This window comes from Girardinichthys multiradiatus, chromosome 10 (assembly GCF_021462225.1).
Source record: "Girardinichthys multiradiatus isolate DD_20200921_A chromosome 10, DD_fGirMul_XY1, whole genome shotgun sequence".
NCBI classification, from domain to species: domain Eukaryota; kingdom Metazoa; phylum Chordata; class Actinopteri; order Cyprinodontiformes; family Goodeidae; genus Girardinichthys; species Girardinichthys multiradiatus.
This window is the reverse complement of record NC_061803.1, coordinates 11,381,789-11,405,213: the sequence shown is the minus strand read 5'-3', so window position 1 is coordinate 11,405,213 and position 23,425 is coordinate 11,381,789. Positions and strand designations below refer to the sequence as shown.

General features: G+C 39.2%; 1 protein-coding gene across 2 annotated transcripts in view; it reads left to right on the top strand.

Annotated features, from left to right (window-relative positions):
• The first annotated feature begins 9,234 nt into the window (after positions 1-9,234).
• Positions 9,235-23,425, top strand: part of LOC124875402 (vinculin) — a 35,236-nt gene continuing 21,045 nt past the window's right edge. The window contains exons 1-2 of one of the 2 annotated variants that reach the window (XM_047377543.1): positions 9,235-9,574; positions 21,069-21,139. In XM_047377543.1, coding sequence (XP_047233499.1) covers positions 9,407-9,574; positions 21,069-21,139 — 239 coding nt within the window. In that variant the 5' untranslated portion in view covers positions 9,235-9,406. The remainder of the gene's footprint in view (positions 9,575-21,068; positions 21,140-23,425) is intronic. The other variant, XM_047377544.1, reaches the window with a different exon arrangement.

Below are 23,425 nucleotides of genomic sequence, written 5' to 3'. Positions count from 1 at the left end.
GAAGTAGAAAGTGAGGATAAATGGTTTTCAAATTGTTTTTTACATATCAAAACATGAGCAGTTTCTTCTGCCTTCGGATCCTGAGATCTAACACTTCACATCACCCTAAACATACCATGCCCATTTTGAAACATGGTGGTGGCAGCTTCATGCTGTGGGAATGCTTCTCTTCAGCAGGGACAGGGAAGCTAGTCAGAGTTGATGGGAAAATGGATGGATAAAAAAAAAACTGTTAGAGGTTGTCGAAAACTTGAGATTGCTTCGGTGGAGGTCCTTCTTCTAGCTGCTTAACACCCAAGTTCAAATGGAATCCAAAGAATGAGGAAACATTTCATTCTGTAGCTTTGCAAGGCATTACATATTACATTTGTTTATGGGTGAGGAATGGAAAGTACTATTAATGAATCCAGGCACAGTGTTTGTTCCCCTAAGCTCTGAACCTTACAAACTTTTAAAGAGAGGAAGCTAAGGACAGCAATTAAAAGTCTGCTCTTTGCTTGACTGATCCCATAATTCAATTACGTTTGAAAAATTGTCGTTTGTTTAATTTTTGCATCCTGAGGCTGTTTCAGAATCAAACATAAAAAGTAGTTTATAATTCATAATCCACCAAATGTCATCAGACTGTGACATTTCCACACTGCAGATTGGCCGGTTTACTGGCCTGAATTCAAAACAGAACCATGCCACTGTGAAATAGTGCCTAAGTAAAGTATTCATGCCCTTTATTTTTTTACACCTTATGTCAAGTTACATTAACAACTTCAGGGTATTATATTAGGATTTTGTTTGATAGACCAACACAAAGTAAAAGCATAATTATGGGGTGGAAGCAAAATGACATTGTACTCGTTTTTTTCCTCTTAAATAATCTTTTGAAAGTGTGGCTTGTATTTTTTATTCAGCCCTTCTGATTAACTACTTTTACAGAACCATCTTTTATCTGCAATGGCAGCTACAAGTCTTCGGGGGTATGTATCTACCAGCTTTGCACATCAACAGAATGATTTTTCGTGCATTCTTCTTTGCAAAACAGTTCAGTCAGATTGGACAGAGAGCCTCTGTGAACATGAATTCTCAAATATTACTTCAAATTCTCAATAACATTTGTGTGGATGAACTCTGATTTTAAAACATTGTGTTTAGGACAACATATTAAAGACATTAATCTGTATATTGAACCTACTTGTTGGTCTGACAGAGAAACTGGATATGTTAGACCAACTTAAATTGTCTGGCACCACAGAACAACAAACATGACTCAAATCACAGTGAGAGCTTTACTTAGTTTTACAAAAGCCGGTATAAGATTTCTCAGAAAAATATTTTTAGAAGCGGGCTGCACGTTGGCGCAGTTGGTAGCACTGTTGCCTTGCAGCAAGAAGGTCCTGGGTTCCCGGCCTGGGGTCTTTCTGCATGGAGTTTTCATGTTCTCCCCATGCATGCGTGGGTTCTCACCGGGTACTCCAGCTTCCTCCCACAGTCCAAAGACATGCCTGTTAGGTTAATTGGTCACTCTAAATTGCCCTTAAGTGTATGAATGAGTGTGTGCTTGGTTGTTTGTGTGTTGCCCTGCGATGGACTGGCGACTTGTCCAGGGTGTACCCCGCCTCTTGCCCAAGGACTGCTGGAGATAGGCACCAGCTTCCCCGTGACCCACTATGGAATAAGCGGTAGAAAATGACTGACTGATTATATGTGGTGTTTTAAAAGGTGAGCTCCTATTCTCTTGTTGCATAACGGTTGATGGAATATGACTGTAATTGACATTCTTGTCTTATGTTTTCCATTAAAAGATTTCCTGGAACAAATAAGAGTAAAGCATCTTATATAATGGGCTGTTATATCCCAACAAAAGTCCCTGCAGTGGGTTTAACAGCCAAATTAATTAGGAGCATGACAAAGCCATCTGGAGGCAATTCTTTACATTACATTTAAGTTTTTTCTTTTTGTCAGAATCTTTGTTTTTAACTTCCTGGAAGTGATATTTCAATCAGAACTTTTTTGCATCTGTCATTTTGGCACCATGACAGGATAAATTAGTGTGACAAGGTATATTTAAACCAGCTGAAATCTGTTCCAGGAGCTTCCTTTATGAATCCGGTCTTACTGTCATGGCCTACCCGGACACTCAAAGCCTCACTAAAAATATTTTCATCATAACGATGAGTCAAGTGACGAATGGCAAGCAGACAAAGTCAGCATTGGGCTGGTGAAGGTGCTTGAGCATTTCACAGCTAATGACACAGTAACAGTACGTCCCTGAAGACTAGGTGGATTCTTTTTAACAGTGTTAAAAGAACAGTGGATACTGGATCTATGTGCGGATACAATTAGAAGGGATATAAATGGCTCCATAACTTTAGGGGACATGGAGTTGGGCCATTTATGTACTGTAGCCAACTTTTCTTATCAAAAACACACACAGTAAAAAGTTAGGAGACAGTGATTTTGAATTTGTTTACGTGTAAATTCACTTGAAATAGAAGATAGTCATATGTTACAACTGCATATTTTAACAGTGAAGAAAGATGGCTACTTCCGCTAATTTAGTCCATCTGATTTTACATATGGAAGTGACAGGGGATTTATACAGATTATTATATTTACACAGACAATTTGTCCAATGTGCAAAAATCCTTTGTCTGGGTATTAATCAGAGAAACAGCCAAGAGGTCCAGCTGAAGAGATCCACAGCTTAGGTGGGAGAATCTATTGACAAAGCAACTATTATTTGTTTGCTCCACAAATCTGGCTTGTATGAAAGTCTGGCAAGAAGAAAGCCATTGTGGAAAGAAATCAGTATCAAGGTCAATTTATTGCCAGAAATCATGTAGAGGGTACTGGGAAAATGTGGAAGATGTGTTAAAAACATACACCTTGTGGGAATGTACCTTTCCTAAAGTGAAGCATGGTGGTAGCAAAATAATCCTGTAGGACACTTGTCTATAGGGACAGCTCAAAGTTGAATGAAGCCATAGATAGAAATAATTGCAGGTTTTTCCTGGAAGCTAACCTGTTAGAGGCTGCAAATGTCTTCAGACTGGGTTACACTGGGACCAGGATTTATCTTCCCAGAAGGACAACAACCTTAAACATGCATTCAGAACTACAATGGAATGGCATATTCGTGTGCTAGAATGACCTATTCAAAGTCCAGCTTAAATCCAAATGGGATTCTGTGCCAAGACTTGAATATTGCAGTTCACAGATGCTATTCATCAAATTTAACTCATCTGGTAAAGCTGGTGGAGACATACAACAATCAATTATTGCAGCAAAAGGTGGTTTTACAAAGACAGACAGAAGGTACATTTTGAGGAATTTTGAGGAAGTACTTTTGCAAGACATTATATAACAATTGCAAAATTTCACTGACTATTATGGAGCATATGTTTTAGGGAGTTAAAGGTGAATCACTCAATACAAGCCTCTTTTTAACCCAAACTGAAAATGACATAGTTGTATATTGGTGTAAACATTTCAAATTTCCTAAGTTTAAATGCTCCTTTTATATATTTATTTTTCTAAGGAGCTCCACAAATATCTCTGTTTGGAGACTTTACTGCCCTCATGTGGTCTTTAAACATATAGTTAATTTCTTCTCTCCTCACAACAGCTGCACAAAACTTACAAATATTCAACTGAATTCAAATTAAATTTAAAAATACTTTATTAATCCCAAATGGAAATGTAATTTTGTTGTAGCTTATATTATGCAGGTTTCTTTAAAAAGCCTTTGTAGATGCTGATGGCTGTGTCTCCTGTAGCAGTCTGTCTTACAGCAGATCTAAAGAAGCCACTGACTGAAGACACTGTTGTACAAAGCATATTTGATGAAGATGCTCAGGGTTCTCCATAATGTTCTTCATTTTATGAAGAATCTTTCTTTGCAAAAAATCTCCAGAGGTACCAGAGGAGTCCCCAGAACAGAGCCAGGCTTCTTTATTAGCTTGCTGCACACACCGAGGTCCTAAGCTTCTTCAAGAAGTACAGTCTGCTCTGTCCCTTCTTGTAGATGGCTTCACAGTTGCATCTCCACTCCAGTCTGCTGTCCAGGTGAACACCGAGGTATTTATACTCCTCCACCACCTCCACTTCTTCTCCCATGATGGAAATAGTGTTTGACCTATTCCCGTTTATCTTCAAATCTACAATCATCTTCTTTGTTTTATTCATGTTCAAGATGAGATGATTGTTTCCACACCATGCCGCAAATCGGTGCACCACCTTCCTGTACTCAGCTTCTTGTCCATCTCTGATCCACCCCACGACTGCAGAATCATCTGAGTATTTCTGGAAGTCTGAGGTGTACAGAGTGAAAAGGAATGGTGAGAGTACAGTCCCCTGTGGTGCTCCTGTGCTGCTGACTACCTGGTTAGACACTCAAACCTTCAGTCTCACAAGCTGTGGTCTGTTTGTCAGGTAGTCTTTGATCCAGGAGATTGTTGAGGCCTCCACCTGAGTCTTCTGGAGTTTCTGAGAAAGCAAATCAGGTTGGATTGTGTTAAATGCACTGGAGAAATCAAAGAACATGATCCTCACAGTGCTACTGGCTTTGTCCAGATGACAGTGGATTTGTTGAAGCAGGTGTATGATGGCATCTTCAACTCCAACTCCACAGCGATAAGCAAACTGAAGGGGGTCCTGATGGTTTACTGTTTGCTTACTCAGGTGGGCCAACAGGAGTCTCTCTAGGACCTTCATGATGTGGGATGTCAGGGCAACAGATCTATAGTCATTGAAGACTGATGGGTGATTTTCTCTGATACCGGAATAAGACAGGAGGTCTTCCACAACACTGGAACCTTCTTCTGGGCCAGGCTAAGGTTGAATAGGTGCTGCAGAATCCCACAGAGCTGCTCTGCACAGGCCTTCAGGACTCTAGGGCTGACATGATCTGGACCTGCAGCCTTATTTCGGTTCAGTCTCTTTATCTGCCTTCTTGAGACACAAAGGTCGAAGGAGGAGGCAAAGGGAGCATCAGCATCTTCTGATTTGGTTGAAGACAAACATGTAGAAACAGAAGGGTCTAGGGCTGAGGTGGAAGATAAAACATTTGAGGTGTGACAGGAAAGCTGTGGGTCAAAGGAGGGTGGGATGTCTGTTTGGCTGTGAGCAGGAGAGAAGGATGGTGAGCTTGTTTCTGAACTGAACCTATTGAAGAATGTGTTTAGTTCATTAACTCTGTACGGACATCCATCAGTCCGATGGTCCTTTTACTTGAAGCCTGTGATCCTCTTCATCCCTGACCATGCATCTCTGATATTATTTTGTTGGAGCTTGCTATTCAGCTTCTTCTTGTATACCTCCTTGCTGTCTCTTATATTGACTTTAAGTTGCTTCTGTATACTCCTCAATAATAATCTGTCTTCCTATCTGATGGCTCTTTTTTTTTTCTTGTTAAGCAGCCCCTTCAGGTCACTGGTGAGACACAAGGTTTGCTGTTATAGAACCCAAGAAAAGAATGGCATGTTGGGGTCATCAAGTCTCATAACAACCATCAGATGCATGCCGGTTGGTTGGGAGGCATGCTAGCAGAAATACTTTTTTTGTCCTACTATTACAAAAGTAAACATGTTTAGGCAGCTACACTCTACTAGGACTGTAGGATTTTAACTGGAACAGTTGTCTTTGATCACACAAGACAAGGCTTGAGTTTGTCAGGAACAGACACTCCAAGTGGGTATGGCGTGATTCTCTTCCAAAGACCTCGGGCTTGTTGTCAGATTGTATGACATTATGGGCATTTTAAGTTACCAGGACAATTTCAATAAACAAATCCTGTGGCCTTTGCCAAAAAAACTGAAAATGTCTGTCTGTCTCTGAGTATGCTTCAAGTTTCTGTTAATGGAGAAAACTAAGACTCGCCAAAATGCTGTTCAAAAGGAGGATGTACAAATTATTAACAGAAGGGGTGCCCGCAAATTTAGAGGGTGCTAATATGAGTGAAAAAAGACAGTAAAGTAACACGGTACAATTTTTATGGTGTGTGTTTGAAATGCTATCTTCAACATATGTATACTCATTATTGAAATCTTCATATGTTTTATTATACATAAAGAGCATACAACAACAATAATAATAACTGGCAAACAATTATAATAGTATTGAAAGTTCTATAAAAGCAATTCTATCTAAATCACTGTTGGTTTAATTGACATTGAGTATAACACATATTTGTCAGTCAGGGAAGCTGGTACTTATCTCCAGCAGTCTAAGGGTGGGAGGCAGGGTACACCCTGGACAGGTCACCAGTCCAGGGCAGCACACAAACAACCATGCACACACTCATTCAGACACCTAAGGGCAATTTAGAGAGACCAATTAACCTAACAGGCATGTCTTTGGACTGTGGGAGGAAGCCAGAGTACTTGGTGAGAATCCATGCATGCACAGGGAGAACATGCAAACTCCATGCAGAAAGACACCTGCCTGGGAGTTGAACCCAAGACCTTCTTGCTGCAAGGCAACAGTGCTACCAACTGTTCCACCGTGGAGCTCCTAAAACATATTTTGGCTTTGCTTTATTTTTATTGAAAAAGTAATTTAGAACGTAAATAAAATAGTCTGATCTGTAGTTATTTACTTGCTTTCGCACGTTATATTTAAATATTGACAACTACCCACTCACACGTTTTTGATTGACTGCATTTACCTTTTTAAACCAGAAGTCGGCGCAAACGCTTCATTGAGGTGAACAACAGAGAAACCACTAGAACCACACAACCTCAATCAGAATAATACAAAAGCAGCAATATGCAGGTAATAAAGTTAGTAATGCTCTTTTATTTCCATTATTACATATAATCAATATTATCTAGGTTATTTTTTTTTTTAATGACAGTCTAAAAACCTGTCATAATAATTTCCACCATTTCTGAATTGGGTTTGTTTTATCTATCTTTACTGAAAAAAAATACACGGTTCTCTGCAGACACAGTTCAGAGAAGTTCTTGCAGCAGCAGGAGCCAGTCACATTGTCTTCTCAGCAGGACAGTAGGACAGTAAGGGAGGGTGCAGACCACCCATCTTGACCAGCCCTGCACATTCCAATATGGACTCAAGAGGTAGCCTGGTCAGTAACTGGAGAGCTGAGAAAACAGCAGGACACCTTTGATGTCTATATTCAGGATGAGCTCTGCCAGGCAGAGATTTTCACTGTCTTTGGAAACTCACAGGCTGCAGTATTGTTGGTGTTAAATATCATATTAAGGTATAAGAAAGATAGAAAAAGTGTGTTTTTATACTGTGGGAGAAATTTTTAACCCTTCTTTGATATTTTGTTCAATAACCTCTTGTATAAAAGGAGATCATATCCGCTCCCTTTTTGTTTACACAGGGTTCAAACAGAGTAACTTCCTTGATTCTTTCTTTTTGGACTCTTCCTTTTTAGGCAATGGGCTGCTGCCTTGCAGTCCCTCTTGGGATTCTGTGGGAATTCCTGAGCTGGTTTGCTTGGCAGCTGGTTTTCAATCTTGAAATGTGTTTTGTTTCAGGAGGTTGGGACCGAAAAGGAATTTCATACCATGTACCATGTTGGGCCACTGCCAGAGATGGGTTTGGAAATGTTTGAGTGCTACTTTCTCTTTGTTTGTGTAGGCATATAGAGTGCTTCGCAAAAATGCTGACACTCGTTTTTATTTTATTTCAACTTTTGTGAAGTTACACTGTCAAGCTTGCATGTGTTGTGTTTAATTGATACAATCTAGCACATAAATGTGACACTGAAAGAAACATGGTCTTTTGTTTTTTTATAAATAAAAAATATAGTGGAAGAATCTTGTTCCAAATCTTTGCAAATTGGATTTACATTAGAATTTTGCTAGGGTCAATCTAGCACATCAACATGATGCTTTGATTTAAACCATTGTAGCTCTGGTTTTATATTTGGGGTTGTTGTTAGACTGGAAATTAAAACTTAGCCTCAGGTCTCAGCCTCTAAACAAGTTTACTTCCAAGGTTGCCCTCTATATAGTTCCCTATATCTTACCATGGACTCTGATCAGCTTTCTTGTGCTGGTTGAAGAAAGGTGTCCTCACATCATGATGCTGGCATGACCATGTTTCACTTTGAGACAGTTCTATTTTTCAGAGTGATGTGCAGTGTGGGCAGAAAGTTCAATTTTGTTACCATTTGACCAGAGTAATTTCTTTCACATGTATGGTGTGTCCCCTACATGGCAAATTTCAATTGGATTTTATTGCTTTCTTGCTAAAATGTCTTTGCTTTGGCTACCCTTTCATAAAGCCAGAGAGTGTGACACATAGTCTTATTCTTCCACCTGAGCTGTGAATCTCTGCAGCTACCCCAGAGTTACCACCCCTTGGCTGCCTTTCTGATTAGTGCCCTGGGAGATGTTCAATATATTCCTGCTTTAAATTTCTCCACAACTTTATCCCTGACCTCGTTCGAGTCTTCCTTGGTATTCATGATGCTGTTTGTTCTCTGTTCTCTTACAAACCTATGAGGCCTTCACAGAACAGATGGATTTACACTTAGATTAAATCACATACAGGTAGACTATTTCCTAATTAGGTGACTTCTGAAATCAATGGATTGCACTGAATTTTATTTTGGGTCTCAGATTGAATGGAGTGAATACTATTAAACGCCACACTTTTCTAATTTATATTTGTGAAAGGTTTTCTCTCTCACATAATAATGAAGCACTACTTTCTAGAGGTCTTTTATATAAAATCACAATAAATTATACAATTGTTCTTTTAATGTGAGGAAATGTGAAATGGTTCAAGGGTTATAAATACTTCTAGAGCTGATGCTGAATCACAGTTACACCAAAAAGAGTAGCAAAGATCACTGAATCATCAGTCATCTTCTCTTTAAGGACAGTTATGAGCTGATTGTTAGGTCATTATTATAATCGTTTTAGTAAATATATCATGAAAATGAGCTCATGTGCCTTTTCTGAGATGTCATTTCCTGAGTCACAGCTTCTACTTCTGCGGTAGAAGTATCAAAGCGAAACTTTAGATATTATTCAGTGTACAGTGGTTGGAATGCTTCAGTAGGCACGATATTGCCCTTTTAGGGCATTGGATCAATTACGTAATTTAGAGAGCACTCGGATCTGAAGCTAGCAAACTCGACCGTGTGGGAGAGGGAGGTTATAATACTAAGCGACACTACAATTGACCAATCAGACACAAGGACCTCTTTCTTCTCGTGCCTTGATTGGTCAGATGACGCTGAATTGGTGAGTTTTTTTTTTTCTTTACGTTGATGGTTTTACGGGAGTAGTTGAAGTCTCTACGTTGTGCCCTGGAAGAAAGGCGGTTGGCTGCGTTTTAAGCTATTTTTGTTTCTCGCTGGACTTTTTTTTGGAGGGGAAACAGCTTTAAGTTGTAGGAGATTTTAATCGGGTAGAGATCCAAAGTTGTCAAAATGCCTGTTTTCCACACGAAGACGATAGAAAGTATCCTAGAGCCGGTGGCTCAGCAGATATCCCATCTGGTGATAATGCACGAGGAAGGTGAAGTTGACGGGAAAGCTATCCCAGATCTAACCGCGCCGGTGGCTGCCGTTCAGGCGGCCGTTAGCAACCTTGTTCGGGTGAGTAACTTTTTCTCCCCCTCTCCCTCTGTCTGTGAAACTCTCAGGTCTTGTCTGTTTAAGCTCGGTGGGGGTTGTCGTAGCCTTGCCTACCTGTCGCTTTTTGTCCCCTTGTTTTTTACTGTCGAAATGAATTAAACGATAAAAGAACACAACGCTTTCACGAATAAAACATCCTCAATTTCCTCGCACATCACGGCAGAGAAGACGTGTGTGGGATATTAAACTTTGTAGAAGTGGATAGAGACGGGGCAAAGGGCAGTGACGCCCTTTTCCCCATTGAAAGCGTGCCCTGCCCTCCTGTGGAGCTGACTGCCATAGTTCTACGTAGGCACTGCCTCAGTGTCTGAGTGGCATGGGCAAGCTAGACAGTGGCGGTTCCGCCATAAACGGCTCCCTTGGCGAGACCCTCCCCCCATTAGCCACCTGACACCCACCCACCAAAAAACAGAAGGACGCAAACAACTTAGCAGAAAAATAATTAAATAATGTTGATCTGATTTTAATGGGTTTACAAAAAAAGTTGCGTTGTAAAACACAACTTTTTCATAAATTGTAATAGAATAACTTAACGGATATCAAGACAAGGCAAGTTTATTTATATGAAAACAAGGCTTTCCAAAGTACTTTGCAGGACGTAATATTTTAATAACCGGAGTATAGATTCAGAATTAGCACAAAATAACAAACGTCCCTTAATTTACATTGAACATGTAAAAAGGTATATTTTGTTTAGATCTTGCCATAAAATGTTTAACAATCTGATAGATTTCACAATGAAAGACAGTTAGTTGGCTTCTTTTTATTCAACCAACAGTTTACATTGACTACTGCAGAATGAGACTGTCATGTTTTAGATAAATCAATATTTCAGCATTATTAGTCTGTTTATATATTGTGGTTTTCTCAATCCAAGATGATTTTTTGTTCCTAAATGTCTCATTTCTTAACAATTATACATTTTCTGACTCTAATTTATAACATGAAATGAAACATGCCTCCTTTTAGCAGAGCAGTTGTGGTTTGGGGTATATTTAGAGTTAATTGTAATCTACCCACAGTGGTGCCATCATGGTAACCATGTAAGGAAATTCTGCTGTTTCCTTTTGTCTTTTTTATCTTGAAAGACAGACCAAATGTGTTGTTCACCCTGTCAGTCTGCAGACTGGCACTGTTGAAGCGTGATGAATTTGCTCGATTTACTATGGCAAAATAAATGAGAATATCATCATTACTTACATTATTTCAGCAATTTATTTCAAAAGGTGAAACTTATACACAGTATTATATAGACTAATTACAGAGTGATTATATAAAATATTTTTAATACAGAAATGTTGGCCTACTAAAAGGTATGTCAGTATACTGTAATGTATATGCATTCGGTACTTAGTTGGGGCTCCTTTTACCTTACTGGCTGCATCAGTGGGGTTTAGCATGGCTGAGATATTTCTGAAACTGCTTGTGTGTTCAGGAGGCTTTAGAAGCTTGACAGCAGCGAGAAGCACGAAGTGCTCTAAAAATGTCCAGTGGATCAACATCAGCATGACATGGCTCCCCAAATCATAACCAAATGTGGAAATGTCACACTGGACCTCAAACAACTTTGAGGTCTTTTTCACTGGGATTCTTGTACTGATCCACTCCGTAACAAGCCAATCCTTCAGGGCTTCACAGTTGCCAAAAGCTGAAGTTATCAGTTGCTTGTCCAACTTTTTCTAACACACTTTTTTCTTCCACTGAACATCGCAATAATATATATATCAGTGGGACTCTTTGTGAGGTGCCTTGAGACGACATTGTTGTAAATAAGCGCCGTTTAACTAAATAATTTGAACTGAAACTATCTGTGTAGTTATGCTGCTATAGGCTTAAGCTGCTGGAGGACATAACGACCACTTTCACCCTCTTTCAGCTTTTAACTTTGTTCTCCCACTTTTCTCTTCCTAGAAACTACACCTGGCCTGGCTCTGTGTCTGCCTGTGACACCTTTCTGGAGAGGGGAATCGTCCGAGCTTCTGCTGGCAACAACTTAATGCTCACCCTCTACCAATGATCCACATAGCCCTGTCTTTTAGTGTTTAACCCTTTCTCTCTCCTAGACATGGTGATTGACTGAGCTTTTACTGTAACTAATTATATGTGCTCTCTTTAGACTCTAACCTTGAAAACTGGCTCAGAGTTTATCTGTTCTTTCTTTCTAGGTGAAATGACTAAAGGAGCTACATCCATTAACATTTACTTTTCCTTCCCATAGAAAGTACTCCTGGATCAGTGCTTCTTTGTTCTCTTTGTGTCTCTGCTCTGTTCTCTCAAACCCCCAGTCGGTCGTGGCAGATGGCCGCTCACACTGAGCATGGTTCTGCTGGAGGTTTCTTCCTGTTAAAAGGGAGTTTTTCCTCTCCACTGTCGCTACATGCATGCTCAGTATGAGGGATTGCTACAAAGTCAACGCCAGTGACTGTCCACTGTCTCTACATGCTCATCCAGGAGGAGGGAATGCTGCAAGTCACTGACTGGATGCAATCTGCTGGGTTTCTGTGACCAACAGTTTCTTTAGCAATGAGCTTTTGTGGCTTACCCTTCTTGTGAAGGGTGTTAATGACCGTCTACTGGACAGTTGTCAAGTCAGCAGTCTTCCCCATGATTGTGTAAACCACAACCTACATTTCTGTATAAAAATCCTTTTTTTTTTTATTGCCTTTATGCAATATGTCTTTCTGAGAAACAGAATTTTTGGCATTCATTAGCTGTATGCCATAATCATATAAATGAACAGAAATGGGGGCGTGGTGCGGCTTAGTGGTAGAGCAGGCGCACCACACACCAAGGCTGTAGTCCTCGACTCGGCCATGCTAGGTTCGATTCCCGACCCAGGCCATTTACTGCATGCCTTCTCTCTCTCTGCCGTTCTTCTTGTCAAACTTAATGAAAAAAGATAACTGGTGGCTCATAATGTAAAAACAAAAAAAAAAGCAAAATTATAAACACATTGAAAATATATCATTCAGGGTAAAATTAATCTGAGTTTCACGTTTTGAATTAAATTACTGGAATAAATTAACTTTTTGTTCAGATCCTAAATTATTGAACTGTGCTTGTATAGGCCTCAAATGTTTCAAGCTGCTTAGCATCCTTCTTTTATTTTGTTTTTCTTGAATGCTATCTCCAGAACCTTTGGTCTTGACCCATTATTGTCCATTAGTTATGACTACACCCAACCAGACTTCCTTCCTCTTAGGGGTCACAGAGATGTTTTTAAGGTATAGCAGTAACCATTCTTAAAAGTGTATTTTTTCTTTTAGAACCAATCTTTTAATTTTTTTATTATGTATTTAATAAATTGAAGGATGTTCAAAAATTGTAGAATTATGTGCAATTTCGACCACTGCGTGTGGTATTTAGACCCTTTTTGGAAACTTGCAGGGAAAAACTACAACGTTTATCATTGTTGACAAAGTGCTCTTTATTTTAACCCTGGGCTGAATTCCTCAAAAAATGTTCAGCTTTTTTGCTTTTAGCATGAGTTTTACTCATTGTCAGATATATTTGAGAATTTTTAAAGGCCAGTTAACTTGTTGAGCTATTCTGTTTTGGTTGGAAGACCTCAGACAGTCATCGCAAAGTAAATAAAATATGGCATCTGGTTAAGTTTGATCCAGATTTAAATGAGAGGAAGTACGACAACATGCTTTAGCCTCTGGAGCTCTAGTTGAAATGATAACGTTTTGGTTACTCAGTGTTGCAGTGATTAATAAACCGGCCCAGTCCCAGCAGTTTTAAATGGAGAAACCGTACGAATTTAGCTCTGGTCACATCAAAATGTCTTCCTGCAGAGATGAAACGTAGCCCACTCTCTGGACGTTCTTGAATTATAATCAGATGTTTCTAACAGTGGCCTGAATCAGCACACGAGTCTGTAATTATTTCCAGTTGCTGTAGCAACATTACAACATGGATGGTATTATGAGATCATTGAAGCTAGTTCTTAGATGTAATTGCTTTTGGTTTCAGTCCCTTGAGTTATAAACGACCAAGCTTAACTTAGGAATAAAAACACATTGCTTGGATTTTATCTTTGACTTTTTCCACTAAGAATACTTGTTTTACTTGACCTTTTTGGGGTTTCTATGTCAGGGATTACCTTCGGGAGAGAAGGAGATTTAGCTGCTTAATTACGCTCATGTAAGATTTTATATTAACTTAAACTTTACCCTAAGTGGATAGATTGTGATCCTTGTCACAAACCATACTCCACATTGTTGCAAAATATTTTAGATATTTAGAAGGAAATGAAGTTTCCGGGTGTGCTACAAGAGAACCTAAACCTCTCCAAGGAGATAAGGTGCATATTTTCAGAACTCGAGATGATCTACTTGAAAAGAGCCTGGTTATATTATTCCAGTTGCACAGAGGTAAACTGCATTAATGAACCCAGAACTGAAAGTTTGACATGGCCACAAACTAGATGTCTGTTTTAACCAGAGACCGATCAGTGGTGCTTGGGATGATTCGTTATCACCAGGACAATGAGAGAGACCTCAATTTAGAGATGAATGCAAGGATTGTGAAGAAATTCCAACATGCCATAACGTAGCCCCCTACTCAGAGGCAGGGGTGTGGGTCAACACTGAACTTTGAATCACATTTTCTTTTAACAAGTTATTTAAAAACCCTGTGTTTAGGTAACGGAAGAGGTCACCTACATTTGTATTTGAATGCTTGCTGTGGGAAATGTCTCTGGTGTACAGTGCAACCAGCACCTGTGCAATGATTTTGTGGTTATGTCGCAAATTCCTGTTGCAGCAGCAACCTACTTAATATAAGGAAAATTGTAATCTTTGTTGCACACTTGATTCAATTTTAATGATTTTACCAAAAGCAAACAAAATACTTCTACTGAAAATATTTTTGCATCTTTACAGTCTTACTTACTGATGGTGGTAGCATAATACTTTGGGGGGGCTTTTCTACAGCAAGAATCAGGGAAGCTGGTCTGACTTCATGGGAAGATGCATCTAAATACAGGGAAAATTCAGAAGCGATCCTGTTGGAGGCTGCAAAGCACTTAAGACTGGGGCACACTGGATTTCATTTAGGGGCACCAGAATAAAAAGTGGATGAATACAAAGGCAAAACACACTTTTCAGTGTTTTATAGGTCTTGCAAACGTGAAGTCTGGTTGTCATATGACTGTTTGTTTTTTTTGTTATTCTTTAAAGTGGTGGAAAAAAAAAACAATACGCAAGGTTTTTTTATGACACGACTTGCGGATGTTTCTATGTCATTTATTTACAGGATCTGCTGCAATATCTCCAAGATTACCAAACATTGCGGTGACCAAAAATATGCAGTAACTAGAAGTTGCATGATGGGTAATTCAGTCAGCTCTTGCAACACTGCAGCTTGTCACAATGTCTTGAGAGTCTTATAGTAAAGGAAATACAGATGATTCAAGATGAGGAAGTATTCTCTGAGTTTCTGCGATTTTTGAGTGTGTATGTAAATAATATTTGCAATAATTTTAATGAAATTATTTCTGGAAGCCTTGTCAAATTAGTAAACAAATTGTACCAATAACAATGCTTTAAAGGCATACAAAAGAACAGCATGATTTTTGACCAGGGAGGCCGGTTGACCCCATTTGCCACTTGATTACGTCATTTTGGAAACAGTCCAGTCCAAGCTGGGTTAGATCATAGTTTCTGACTGAAGGCATAAATCTGTTAAAGGTTCATACTTAATTCACTTCATTTCTTTTCATTTAGATAGCATCAGTTCATAATACACATCATCTCAAGGCACTTTAAGGCAACAACAAAAAAAGACAAAAAAATCCACCTGTGGTCACCTGTTTTCCCTCTTAAGGAAGATTATTTGTCAGGATGCAGTGACTCGGAGGAGTGTGTTTAAAAGGAAACTCAGGAAGCCAAGTCAGGAAGGCCAGTCAGCTGTGTCCTCCACTCGGGACTTTATTGTGAGCCAGCTCTAGGAAAAGCTCATTGCTTTGATTATGGATGGGCCATCTGTGGCGCGTGATCCTGACCAAGAGTACAATGCACCTGCGTTGTTACTCCTCCCGCCAAAGATCATGCCAAGTATTGGAATAAAAGCTGTCAAAATTCAAAAAGGTTCTTGTTTTCGGACCTGACAAACATAAATCTGTTTTGGAACACATTGATTGTATACATAGAGAGTAGATTTTACCTACTTCCTTTTTTAGGAATTTTTTCAGTTTTCTTTTGACTCTCTAACATGGCATTTCAGATTGAATCTGCTGAACGCTTTAAGAAAAATAAGCCGGCAGAAGTTTGATGGAACCATTTTGTTATTGTGCGTTGGTGACTGATGAACTGTTTAAAGCACCGTCCTTGTCTGCAGTTTTTTGCAGAGAGATTACCTCATTCCTTTAGGATTTCAGCTGACTTTATCCTTTTTAACCATTAAAGTCATTTGATGAACCTAAATGTCTGAGTTAACACTGTAATCATCAATTTGGTCTGTTTGCCCTAATGCATGATGAGCCTAAATTAAATTAATCAGTAGTTCTCCAAATTTCTAATGATACTGTTTTGGTACTATGAAGGACCATAACAGTAAACAGCATGGTTTCTAAGTTGGGCTTTAAGTTTGCTGTGGCCCAATATCAAAATCCAGCATGGTAGCCTTTTACACAAAGATTAAAGCCAGTTAAATAAGTTGAATATTTGTATCTCATTAAATCTTTGGCAGACATACCACGCTTCATCCTCTTTTAGTGAAAATATGCTTAACAAGACAAAATGCAGAGAAATACTGTATTCGTTTGTATAGTACTTCACATAATAGTACTTAGCTTGGTCAGTGAGTATATCAATTAGTTCAAGAACTTAAAATGGCAACACAGATAGATCTGGGAATTATATCAAACCCAACCTTAGTTCCAGTTTTAGCCACCAGCACCTGTTCCTGGTTCCCTCACAGCAACTTCACCACTATGTATGTCAGGGTTACCTGGGGTGTCTTTAGTAGCATTTGCTCCACAGTTTGAGAACCCTGGTAATAAACCATGGTTTTCAAACTACAATAATGCAAAGTCATTGATATAAGGTTTAGTAGTAGTAGGTAGTTTAGTTTCTGTGGTGTATGGTCACTGTATGTGATATTACCAGTTACTACCCCCACGATGGAAGCTGGAATAAATCGTGCAACATTTACATGTTGGACTTGTACAAATGTATCATAATATAGCTTATTTTCTTTATGGAAGCTTTCTTTTTTATATTAAAAGCTTCTACCCCTACTAAACCACAGCTTGGATACATTTTATCTACTCACTGTACTTTCTGATAGCAGGATTCATGATAAGTGCTCCCCCTCACTAACACTTGACAAGCCGTTAAGCTCCTGCAACACGAGATACTCGTGACATGCCCTCCTCGGCTGCAGGAGCTGTTTTTGCCGTGGCCAATGAGGCTGCTTGATTTGTGCCTCTCATCACCTCGGACACACCGCATGTCGCTGCTGCTTCCAGATCCAAATGAATAAATAACGTCTGACGGTGCTTGACAGATGCGTGATAAAGGCGTCGACCTTCGTTGCAACCTCTCGTCTGCCCTAGTTGCTCTGAGTTGATTAAAGGTAGATGATGGGATGTAGTGAGGTAGTCAGTGCTTCACTTATGAAGACAGTGCTTTCAATCATATGTGATCGTGGTCACCATGACTATCGGAGCATTGTGTTAAAGCGTCCCAACACATAAAAAGGACGACTGTATCCTTGAGGTTGTCACAGCGGCTTTTCTTCTCTACTTAGAGGGATGGGTAGTTGCTCACAAAGCCAAGTCTGTTCCAAAAGAGCAGCCACTCTATCAAGCTACTTCACAACAACACAGGGTTTTCTGCATGTTCACTGTGGGGTGGTAAAAGGACTGTCAGTGTTTCCAGTCCAGGCACAAATGCTAAATGACACAGAGAGCCATTGATGCTGTGTGGCGGCTTAAATAAAAAGGATGAGTCTGAAAGGTTTTTAAAAAAAGAAGGTGGAAGTGAACAGCTGCCTTTTCGTGAAGCCGTTTGCTTGATGCTATTCAGGGAAGATGGTATTTTGGTTTGGTTAGGGTGCTGTCTTACTTTCATGTCTTTCTCTCCTCTTACAGTTTCCCATCGTCAGTAAATATTTCTGCGGTTTTTTTTTTCAAATCAGCGTTTACATTTTGTTTTTCCAACACAGTGTAGTTTTAAAAATATTCTTGGATGTGGGGAACTATTTATACAGACGAAGTCACCGGCTTTTGGTATTTAGAGTACATGGTCCAGAATCATGACAGAGGCTCAGAATAGTATAAAGCTTCACATGGTGCTTGACAGCAACGGCTATAAATTAAAATCCTATTGAATTATTGGGTTGCTGCTGACTGTTTTAGAACCGCAGACAACAGGAAGTGGCTGCGAAGGGAAAAGGAAAAGGAAGACGGTGATGACTTGTTGAAAATACGGTGAACGTCAGATATGCTCAGCTTCAGAGATTCCAGCGTGATGCTTTTAGGAGAACATGACTCATTAATGCAGCTTGCGTTCAGCCTCTGGCCTCCTGTTTTTTTTTTTTCCCCACATAAATCTGTCTTTCGCCAGTGTGCAGTTTAGATCATGTCTCAACTTGACGGGATCTTGTGTAAATAGTGCTGTCGTAGCTCAGTTCTGAAAAGAAAGCACAAGTTTTTCAGGCAAACTTTTCAGTGTTCCTGTGAGGCCAAAAAGACAGGGTGCTTTTACTCTTACATTGCCAGTCAATGTGAAGAAGTTGCATTCTTTATCTTGTCATTGTCTCTAAAGTCTTTTGCTAAAATATTAACACCTTTAGAACTTGTCAACCAAAGACTTTGTACCACAGCAACATAATTAGTTTACAATCGGGTATTGAAAGGAAAACAGTACGTGGTTTTTAACATAAAAAAATACAATTAATTCTGGTATGCCTTTAAGTTCTGCTGCTTTTATTCTAATATCCCTAAATCAAACCCAGTGGGAGGGTGGAAGAATCTGTCAGCAGGGGAACTATTAGTCATGAACACTACAAATCTGGCCTTTAGCAAAAAAGCCATCAGATGTATCTGTTTTTGGTTTTTACCAGCCATGTAATGGAAAACTAACGCTACACATCACCCTGAAAACACCGTCCCTAGGGGGAAACATGGTGGTAGCAGCATCATGCTGCGGGGATGCTGTTCTTCAGTGGGGACAGAGTTGATGGGGAAGATGGATGGAGCTAAATAGAGGACAGTTCTGGAAGGAAACCTGACTTGAGACAGGGATAGAGGTCCACCTTCCAGAATGACAGCAAGCCTAAATATACAACTAACTAGAGCTATTATTGTGTAGGGGAGATCAAAACGTATTCATTGCACCTGTAACGGAAGTGAAATATGGTTGTACAAAATGTTACTCGGGGGTGGGGGGTTAGAATACGAATGCATGCCACATTTTACAGATTTTTATTTCTCTAAATAAATTTGAAAAAGTGCATTTTTTAATTATCCACTAGTTTGTGTTGGTCTTTGTCTTAAAATCCCATCGAGATGCATTGAAGTTTGAGGCAGTCCTATGACAAAAAAAGCTAAAGTTCAAGGTGTATGAATACGTTTGTTAAACAGCACAAATTCAGTATTTTAAAGATTATCACTGATTATTGTAACAAGCTGATTTTTTTATTTTCTTCTGTTGCATTTTAGTTTTGCGACTGTTTTTCCGAAATTTTTAGCCAGCCATTTGAGTAAATAGTTTTTAATTTGAATAACTCGTTAAACTAAGCCTAGATTTTGTTCTGAACCAAATCTACACACAGTGTTGAAATGGATTCTTAAAGACCGAACATGTCATTAAAACATTCAAATATTCACCCAAACCAACAGTTAAACAACAGTTAATACAGACAGAACAACTTGAGTTGTTGTTGCGGTTTTTGGCTTTAGGCCAGAGAAATCTCACCATGTCCCAGAACCCAGGAAGACATAAAACACACATGTACCTCTGATGTTCAAGCAGGTTGTCAGAGTCTTAAAGTTTAGCATGTTGTAAGATGTTCAGCTTATTACTAATGCTGAATGGAAAATAAACTAAACTTTAATGAGAATGATCTCATTTATCTAAATGCTTGTAGGATCATCTCTGTAGTACGAACACATGTTATCTCAACCATGAAGCCTTAGCGGGGGCGAGTTGTCATCCCGGACATGAGGTCATGTGGGCTGAAACAGTTTTGCCTTGAGAAGCAGAGGATGTGCTCAACTGTTCTTCATATTATAACTCCTTCCCTTTCCCAACAGCCCCCTTGGTGGAAAGGCAGTTTGGTTGTCAGTTATGAGGACGTAGCTTGACAAGCCTCCAGGATTCTAAAAAAACAGTGCCTTGCGAAAGTATTCGCACCCCTTAAGCTCAATCTTCAGTGTATGTAATTGTGAAGTTGAAGAAAAATTAAGAAACTCCAGCTTGTCTACAGATGCCACCAAATTAGAAAGTAGTACTTCACATGTGTAAATGTTATCTCCATATAAATCCAGCTATTCTATGAAGACCTCAGAGGTTTGTTAGAGAACATAAGGGAACAGTATCATGAAGACCAAAGAACACGGCAGACAGTTGAAGGATAAAGTTGTTTAGATGTTTAAGCAGGGTTAGGTCATAAAATGTCTCTGAGCCGATCACAGAGCGGTGTTGAGATGTTTTAGATGAGTCCCTGCTCCAGCACAGCTGATTAAAATGATTGCATTACCTCCTCGAAACATGCGGGACAGTGGGCCCTAAAGATGAGCTGTTGGGGATCACTGTCGTAGGGGACACCGCAAACGTTTAGAAGAAGATGCTTTGGTCAGACAAGAAGACAGTTGGTCTTTTGGGCCAATATGCTCAACAATTGTGTGGAGAAAATCTATGATTCCAGGGCAATTCTGGAAAATCCTGGCCTGCAGAAGAGCTGAGACTGGGGTTAGAGGTTTACCTTCCAGGAAAATGACTCTAAACAAAGCAAATTTTGAAAACCATGTAACCTCATGCACTGGAACACTGCACAGTTAGACTACAAGAACAAACATTTTTTTCCCAGTGTTTGAGTAATTAGTGTAGTGAAATGCAGTTTTAGTGCAATCAGCTGAAATCAACATACTGCTAAATGTCTCCAAACAACTTCTTTAAACTAACTCTTGGAAAATAAAGCTGCTTTTTGGTGGATCCGTTTTAAGTTGTGTGTGTTTAAACAAATGTACTGGATTGGCTTTTTCTCACCGTTTGCAGAATCTGTCGATGTGCAACAATGACCTGTACAGGGTGACCTTCCAGCTCCATGGTCCTGCAAGAAAGAAACAAAAAAAAAAACTAGAATTTAATTTTTAAATATTCTTATCTTACTCTGATTAGGAACAATGATAATTGCAAAGATGTGGTTTGATTGAAGGACCATCAATCCTACTTCAGTGAAACATCTAAAGCAAGTTTATTCACAATGTATCTGTATTTAACAGGTTGGAAAGGAGACTGTGCAAACAACAGAGGACCAGATAATGAAAAGGGACATGCCACCAGCCTTTATCAAGTAAGTGACAGTTTCACTTTGGTACAGACTTCCTAAATAATGCTTAAATGCCCTCTCTCTATAGTATGGTATCCAATTGCCTCTCTATGGCTTTCTTTCTTTTCTTTTTTTTTCTTTCTTTTTTTCTTTCTGTTGCACAAACGGTTGGCTGTGCCCAGATAAAGGTCAGACGTGGCGTGTTAAGTGCCTCAGAGTCTTGTTCTGGTGTTACTGAAATAGTTTTATACACAGGGAGTTGCTTTACCTTGCAGGAGGAAAGCCATATTAGTCATTAGTCTCTGATGCTGCGTTGTGTTCATGTTGAAGTTTAAAAAAAAAAAGTCACATTTGTTGAGTAAAGAAATATAAATGAACTATTAATACAGTCTTGTTCATTTGAAAGTTGTAAAGTGGGGTGTGGGGATTCTGGGAGCCCCCCCAAGGTCAGGGATGAGACACATTGGCATGCACAGGTCGTCAGGTTTAACATGTTTGGCGCCTCAAAGTCCATTCGTCACCCTGTCGTCATCCATCAGCACATGTGCTGGTATGCAAACCCTTCTCCCAACTAATTATAGTGCAAGATAGAGCCTGGTTATTGCAAGGCTTTTTTTTTTGTCTAGTGAACGCAGAAAGACACTGCTAGCTCACACTCCAGAGATTCAGATCAGCCTCAATCTCATTATTGTTCGGGATATAAAAGCCAAAAGAGACATGTACAAGCTAAGCCCTTTCTGTTTTGCTTTAAAATGTGTAAAATGCTAAAACAGTTAACTTGATTGAACGATTCGCCTTAGGCAGAAATAGGAAGTGTGGGAACTGGAACACATGCAGGTTCTTGGCTTCTTGCCTGTTTCCATGCTCAGACTTTGTGTTTGTACAATGCAGGTGGCATATATGACGGTGAATCACTCAGCTGAGCCTGCAGATTTTCCTGCTCTGGGGATCACTGGGTACATCACACCCAGGAGGAAACTATTTGAATAATTTATATTCCTGTGCAAACTAGGCATCGACATTTATGAGATTCTAATGGCATGATGACCTTCAGCTAAGGGGTAGAGTTAGATCATTTACACAAATATTTTACTCAACTGTATGTACAATTTTTAATTGGTTTTGTTTTAAATAAAGAAGCAACAATTATTGCTAATGTTGCTGAAATCAAACTCCCTTATTGATTGTTACAGTTACATTAATGTTATCTATTGCCAAACGTAGTTTTTTGCAACCCAAAATATCTCCAAACAGCTGAATTTGTCTGCTTTTTGTAAGTAAGAGAAAGGTGTATTTGCCTTCATTCAGCCAGCTGACCAGCACTGCACAGTAACAAGTTGGGGGTTGGCAGCACTGTTACTCTATGCTACAAACAGCCAGAGAAAGCTCAGATTGTTACGGTTTTATAACTGTAATTTTCTAAAATCTTGGTATACCTAGATACGAATCGACCCATGCTAACTGCAAGCTGGTGTTAAACTGTAACAGAGTAGGGCTGGGCGATATGGCTTAAAAATAAAATCTCTGATTTCTTTATACCAAATCCAATTAATTGATTTAGTTTTCTCTTTCATTTCATGAAATTTGAGAAATTATTTTCAGAAACTTGCTTTTATTTCAATCATCCATCTGGAAGTTGACCTGACTTCAAATCTCAACTAAATACAAGCCGTTAAACATGTTTGTAGAACAAGATGCAGGCCATTTACCAAGATGGAAGGCCCTGCCATCGTTAACACTGAAAATACAACAAAAAATGCCTGTGATATTACACATTAGCTAGTTTCTCAGTTTTGAGTATACATCTCAAAACAAGCCTAACTTCAACAACTAGCTTAAAAAATAAAAGAATATATAAAAGTGCCTTGTCTTAGGGTAAAAAACGTTTCCCCTTTAGAATATTTTGACTGTATATTTTCTTAAACAGACAGTCAACACTGTATGCTGTTATCAAAACATCTTCCCCTTTTGGGACTAATACAGTGCAAAATAAAATTGCATTAGATTTCACAAAAGTTTTAAGTAAATATAGCTTATGTATACAAAACAGTATTTCAATAAATCCCTGATACAATCATGGAAAAGATTATTACAACATCCTTGATTTCTTTTTCTAAATGTATATTACTTGAAGAAAACAATGAACAAGAAATCAATGGTGATGTAATATTGTCTTTTGAGGTTTTTTCTACACATTTTTGGCAAGAAAAACAAGCCTGTCCACTGCATCTGGCTTCAGGCATGCCCTGTAGCATGTAACAATGCCCCCTCCCACACTAAAAACCCTGTCTGATGGGGCACTAGTAGCAG